This window comes from Ruditapes philippinarum, unplaced genomic scaffold (assembly GCF_026571515.1).
Source record: "Ruditapes philippinarum isolate M1 unplaced genomic scaffold, ASM2657151v2 ctg8243_1_1_1_1, whole genome shotgun sequence".
NCBI lineage: Eukaryota > Metazoa > Mollusca > Bivalvia > Venerida > Veneridae > Ruditapes > Ruditapes philippinarum.
In genome coordinates, this window is record NW_026852285.1 from 87,714 (window position 1) to 94,401 (window position 6,688).

A 6,688-nucleotide genomic window follows, 5' to 3' on the forward strand; every position below is an offset into this window, starting at 1 on the left:
AATACAAATACACGTATATTAAGTAGATTTGTACTTTTCTTTTAATAATTTCATCTTTCTTTTTATATGCTATTTTGTACATTATACTTATTCTAGAAACGGCCAATAAGTCTGCTTCATGTGATTAGATATTCAGCAAGATAACATTTTTAATGGTTAGACAATAAGAAAGGAATATTCTTTATAACAGAATGGCACAGGAGTCATGTGTAGGGTTTATCTGCATGTCCTTTTTAAATGGAATAACACTTTTTTTCAGATTGCAAAATACTTACTAGTTGAAGGTTAATATATGTCCTGTTTTGTTCTGATGATACAGTTTCAATTCAGACTAAATGTGCGTGTTCTATACTTTTGTAAATACTATAACACAGTAATGACATTGAACATTTATATCTAATTGTCTTACTTGGGCGAGCGACATAGGCTGTAACTGATTGTAGACTGTCTTTTAGGAAACGTTGTTAATCAAAACATTCATGTTCTCCGTGATGATGAAACATTAAAAAGGATATAAACTAGACAGGTATATTTGTGTAACGTCACCTCTAGGAGGTGTACTGCTTCATTGACTGCCGTACTGTACTAGCGTTCCGTAAAGACGGAATTTATACTTATCAAGTTATCTAAAGTTATCGCCCTTTGAAATGTTTACGACGTTTGTAATCACGTTTTGCGGATGCAGTCCAGGACTGCCGTTACAAAACAAACAAATATTATAGTCTTATGGCCCCCTTGGTGTAAGTTTGACTGGTTTTTGTTACTTCTATGTTTAATGATAATTGCCTACATGTAAATTGTTTTGATAAGATCTTAATTTAGCTTGTATAACTGAATCTACGGTCAAATTTTCTAAGGCTTCAATAAAAGCCAGTATACGGTATAGAATTGTCCGGTCGATGGTTTAGGTCAGAGTTCACTAAATTTTAGGTTGTACACCCATGACTGTTTTATCATTATTGTTTATTATTATTCAGTAAGCATTGTATAAGACTGTTTAATATTGAAACTATAGTGCGAGACTGATTGCTGTAATTTGTTCAGACAATTGTATGTTAAGGTGCATAATACTTATGGTATCTTTTCATTTGTATTTTTCAGTGATTTACTGATTGATTGATTATATACAAGGAACAGTAAAGTTAAGAACTTATCAGCGTCTTTGTTTATAAAGTCCTGGACTTTCATAGTAAATCAACCACACACCAGCCATGGCAGACTTGAATACGATGCAGACAACTGACACAGAAACTGAAGAGAAGAGAGTGAAAAGACTTACAGAAAAGTCAGAAAAACTGTATGAAGAAAATGTAGAAAAATATAGAAAGAAACTAATGAGTTATAGAAGAGAAATAGAAGAGATAATACTGTTGTATAAGAATACAGAAGAACTGACTAAAAATGATTCTGTTGAAATGCGCAACAAATTGAACAATTATTATGACAATTATGATATGATAGTTCAAGAGTATCATAACTATCTGGAAAGGAAAGGAACTGAACAAAGCCTAAAAGAGTTAGCAAGCGAAAAGGTTATACACAGAACTACTGCTGAAAAGGTCGTTATGATTTTGACAGAAATAGAAATGAGTATAAAGAATGTATCAGTTCACATCCCAAGTATAGTGCCATCTAGAACTTCAACCAAATCATCAAGTGTAAAATCTCAGAAAAGTAATATCTTAATTGCAGAACAAAAGGCGAAGCTCGAAGCGGCGAAAACAAAACTGGAATACGAGAAGAAAGAATCTGCCTTAAAGGAAAAAATGGCTTCACTAGACTCAAAATTATCTTTGTTGAACAATGAGAAAGAAGTAGCTATAGAATTGACAAAATTAGAAACTCTCGAGGAACATCTAAGTGAAAACTCGCATTCTGAAGCAAGTGTGAAATCAGAGATATTTGGAAAAACAAATCATTGTAGACTTAGTGATGTATCGGGTTTACCAAGGAGAATTAATTTAATGACACCAAAACCAGCTATTCCACTACGTGAGCCAATGTTTGACGAGATCTCTCATTTAAATCCCAATGCAAAACCGTTTGCACCACAGTTGTCAGATTTATCTGTGTTCCTGTTGAAAAAGGACTTGATGATTCAACGACTTAACACTTATAATGATAAACCAGAACAATTTCAACTCTGGAAAGCAAATTTCAAGAACATTATGAATGAGTTGAACGCATCACCGATCGAAGAGTTAGATCTATTGTTAAGATATCTTGGTCCTAGATCGAAAGAGCAGGCGCAAAACATCGCACAGTCGAACCCGAATAACAAATCTAAAGCCCTGCAGTTAATATGGGAACGGTTATTCGAAAGATTTGGAGCTCCAGAACTTATAGAAAAATCATTAAAGCAAAGGATCGACAGTTTTCCACGCATTAAAGATAATAGTGAATTATACGGACTCGCTGATTTGTGTCGAGAAATCGAATCTACAAAAAATGATGAGCGTTATACACATCTGTTGAGCTATTTTGAGTCGTCAACTGGAGTCAGACCCATCCTTGAAAAATTGCCGTTCCATATTCAGAACAAATGGATGTATAGAGCCACAAATTACAAAAGAGCTAACCAAGTTTTATATCCACCATTCAGCGTATTTTGTACCTTCCTTGATGAGATTAGTACAATGTTTAATGATCCGGGGTTATCTGTGTCCTACGTGAAATCTAATGAGAGAAAACCTAGTCAAAATCAAACATTTAGTGTTCGTAGTCAAAACCAAACTGTTAATGTCAGGAAAACTGTAACTGATGCCTCTCATGTACAATGTGTAGAGTTCATGCCAAACTGTTGTCCAGTACATAATAATGCAAAATCACACACTCTTAACAATTGTATGACATTTTTGCAAAGGTCTGTCTCAGAACGTAAAAGATTCCTAAGAGACAATAATATTTGTTTTAAATGTTGTAACTCCAACAAACATACATTTAAATCATGCACTTTCACAGGACCATGTGACGAGTGTGGCAGTCAACGCCATCCTGCAGCACTTCACTACTTTCAAGCGGAACAATCAACAACAGGCAGTGATCGTCAAGGGAAGCAACCCAGTAAAGACTATGGCAGGGAGCGACCTGCAGTAACCCCCCCTGTAAAACCCACATTTGAAACAAAACCCCTACCTCAAGATCAAAGACCCCCCTCAATAGTCACTGGAAGATGTACAAACATTTGTGGTGATGGTTTTGTTGGTAAATCTTGTTCAAAGACATTGCTAGTAAATATATATCCAAACAACCATCCCGAGTTATCAAGGTCGGTGTACTGTATTGTTGATGATCAAAGCAATAGAACATTGTGCAAGTCGAAAATGTTTGATTTGTTTAGCAATGTACCAGTAGGTAATGAAAATTATGAACTTAACTCATGTTCAGGATCCTCTGCGTGTAATGGCAGAACTATTGACAATATGACAGTTTCATCTATAGATGGACAATTCTGTACAAAACTCCCACCCATACTAGAATGTGATAGCATTCCGGACTCGCGGTTGGAAATCCCTACACCGGATATAGTAAAATACCACCAACACCTGTCAGATGTCCCCATTCCCAGGTTGCGTGAGGACTGTGAAATAGTGCTTCTCATAGTACGTGACGTAGCAGAGGTGCACCATGTATTTGAACAACGTATATCCCCTGAGAAGCCAGGTGCCCCCTTTGCTCAGCGTCTAGGTTTGGGATGGGTAGTCATTGGTGAAGTTTGTTTGTCATCGCACAGACCACCAGTACGGACTATGAAGACTTATGTTTGCGAAAGTGGAAGACCGTCCATATTTGAACCATGTAGTAATAAGATTACCGTTAAACATTGTCACCTTGACCAGGTCGGGGCTAATGACATATTTGTTCATACAAAGAATGATGATAAGCCAGGCTTATCTTTAGAAGATAAGGAGTTTCTTAAACTTATGGACACACAATTTCATAGAGATAATTCTGGTCACTGGACTGCACCATTGCCATTTCGTACGCCACGCATCAAATTACCGAACAATCGATCAGAAGCCTATCGTAGGGCTAAGACTTTTGAAAGTTCGCTTAAAACGAGATCGACTTAAATTGCAGCACAGTCTAGATTTTATGGAAAATCTACTTAACAAAGGCTATTGCGAACGTGCTCCCCATCTTGAAAATGAAGAATGTTGGTATCTTCCATTATTTGGTGTATATCACCCGAAGAAAAAGGACAAAATTCGTATTGTGTTTGATTCGTCAAGTAAGTTTGATGGAGTGTCCTTGAACAGCGTGCTCATGACTGGTCCAGATTTAACAAATAGCCTGACTGGGATACTGATGAGATTCAGAAGAGATAGAATAGCAGTATCTGGGGATATAGAACAGATGTTTTACCAATTCCGGGTTGATGAAACACATCGCAATTACTTACGGTTCCTCTGGTATGAAGACAACGACTTCAATAAACCATTAATTGAGTATCGCATGTGCGTGCATGTTTTTGGAAATGCCCCCTCACCTGCAGTGGCAACATATGGCCTCCAACAATCAGCCAAAAATGCTGCAGAAACCTATGGTGAAGCTATGTTAGATTTCGTCTGTAATGACTTCTATGTTGATGATGGTTTGTCTTCACTTCACACAGAGAGAGAAGCTGTATCGTTACTGACTAACACAAAAGAAGCTCTACAAGAAGAAGGAAATCTACGGTTTCATAAACTGGTGTCAAATAGTACAAGGTTTTGGAAAACTTTAGTGAGGAAGATCTAGCTAAAGATATCAAATCTAAAGATTCTCCTGTACATAGAAGCCTAGGACTTACTTGGAGACTTGATGATGATTCATTCACATTTCAGCTTGACAGAGATGAGAAACCAACATATACTAAACGAACTGTGCTCGGAATTATCAATAGCCTTTACGATCCGTTAGGCTTTTTATCACCTTTCACGATAACTGGTAAACTATTGCTACGAGATATCACTGACAGTGTTCAGGATTGGGACGAACCATTGCCTGACTATCTGCACAAGAAGTGGTTGTCATGGTTCCAAAGTCTGCAAGATCTTCAATATCTTAGGATACCAAGAACCTATTTTCCTCCTAGTGTGAAATTTGGCGCTGAGAAGGAACTCCATGTATTCTGTGATGCTTCTGAGAAAGCTATTTCTAATGTTGCATACCTTAAAACTGTTGGAAATGAAAGTACCAATGTTGGATATGTGTTCGGTAAAGCCAAAGTAGCACCCAAACATGGACATACTATACCCAGATTAGAACTGTGTGCAGCTGTTTTGGGAGTGGAAATTGCTGAAATGATTTGTGAAGAGTTATCCATTTCACCTGAGAATATAACATACCACACTGACAGTAAAATTGTACTTGGATACTTAAATAATAAGACCAGAAGATTCTATGTCTATGTAGAAAATAGAGTTTCCAGAATTCTTAAATTTTCCAAGTCATTGCAATGGAAATACGTAGAAACAGATAGAAATCCTGCTGATGAAAGTACCCGTGGTTTGAAACCTTCGGAACTGGTGCACTCTAAATGGTTGTCAGGACTACCTTTGTTATCATTACCAGAATCTTCCGAGCAATATGACTTACAAAATCCTAATGAGGATGTTGAAGTTCGATCCTCAGTGACAAGCATGAAAACTGAAGTGAAATTTGGAATAAATCGCTTTGAAAAGTTCTCAACTTGGAAGAGACTTGTCCTTGCTATATCTACTCTCTTGAAATTTGTCAGGCGTTTTAAGAAGAGGCATACTTCAAGTAGTGACAATTGTCAGTCACAGATACTTCCCGAGCAGGAAATTGATGCCAAAACTTTCATTATCAAACAAGTGCAAAAGGAGATATACCACAAGGAAATATCATGTTTGAAATCTGACAAAAAGTTACCTAAACAAAGTAATGTGTTGGATCTTGCACCATTTATTAATAAAAATGAAGAAATTCTCAGAGTTGGAGGAAGACTGAAATCTTCTCAACTACCTAAAGGTGAAAAACATCCTATTCTTATACCTGGACGATCACATACAGCTACTTTACTGGTTCGACATTATCATGAAAAGGTCCACCACCAAGGACGTCATATTACAGAAGGCGCCATTAGAACAGCCGGTTATTGGATAACTGGTGGCAAGAGACTGATAGCTAACCTTATCCACTCATGTGTGCAGTGCCGTAAACTCAGAGGTTCATTCTCCTCTCAAATGATGTCTAACTTACCTGCTGATAGAATCACACCTGCTCCGCCCTTTACCTTTGTTGGAGTCGATGTGTTTGGCCCCTGGAATGTTATTACCCGTCGTACAAGGGGCGGAAGTTCTACATCAAAACGTTGGGCAGTTCTCTTTACTTGCTTGTCAATCAGAGCCATACACATTGAACTGGTAGAAGAGATGTCATCATCAGCGTTTATCAATGCTCTGAGACGATTACTTCACTAAGAGGTCCGGTCAAAATCTTTCGATCAGATCGAGGGACTAATTTTGTTGGAGCTACGGAAGATTTGGGGATCGAAGCTGTCAACGTTGAAGACAGAAAATTTGCTAACTACCTACACGTGTCTGGAAGTGTTTGGATTTTTAACCCACCTTATTCTTCTCACTTTGGAGGTGTTTGGGAGAGAATGATAGGAGTTACTCGCCGTATTTTGGATGCTATTCTACTCGAAAACAAAAACAAGCACCTAACGCATGAGGTGTTG

At 37.5% G+C, this 6,688-nt stretch overlaps 2 protein-coding genes across 2 annotated transcripts; both read left to right on the plus strand.

Moving 5' to 3' along the window:
• Nucleotides 1-535: 535 nt before the first annotated feature.
• Nucleotides 536-4,085, plus strand: LOC132755332 (uncharacterized). Its single transcript, XM_060746200.1, has 2 exons — nucleotides 536-740; nucleotides 1,102-4,085. The coding sequence occupies exon 2, from the start codon at nucleotides 1,212-1,214 to the stop codon at nucleotides 4,071-4,073; it is 2,862 nt and encodes a 953-aa protein (XP_060602183.1). The 5' UTR covers nucleotides 536-740; nucleotides 1,102-1,211; the 3' UTR covers nucleotides 4,074-4,085.
• A 10-nt stretch (nucleotides 4,086-4,095) lies between these two features.
• On the plus strand, nucleotides 4,096-6,428 carry LOC132755319 (uncharacterized). The gene is made up of 2 exons (XM_060746179.1): nucleotides 4,096-4,679; nucleotides 4,727-6,428. The coding sequence occupies exons 1-2, from the start codon at nucleotides 4,096-4,098 to the stop codon at nucleotides 6,426-6,428; spliced, it is 2,286 nt and encodes a 761-aa protein (XP_060602162.1).
• Nucleotides 6,429-6,688: the final 260 nt, after the last annotated feature.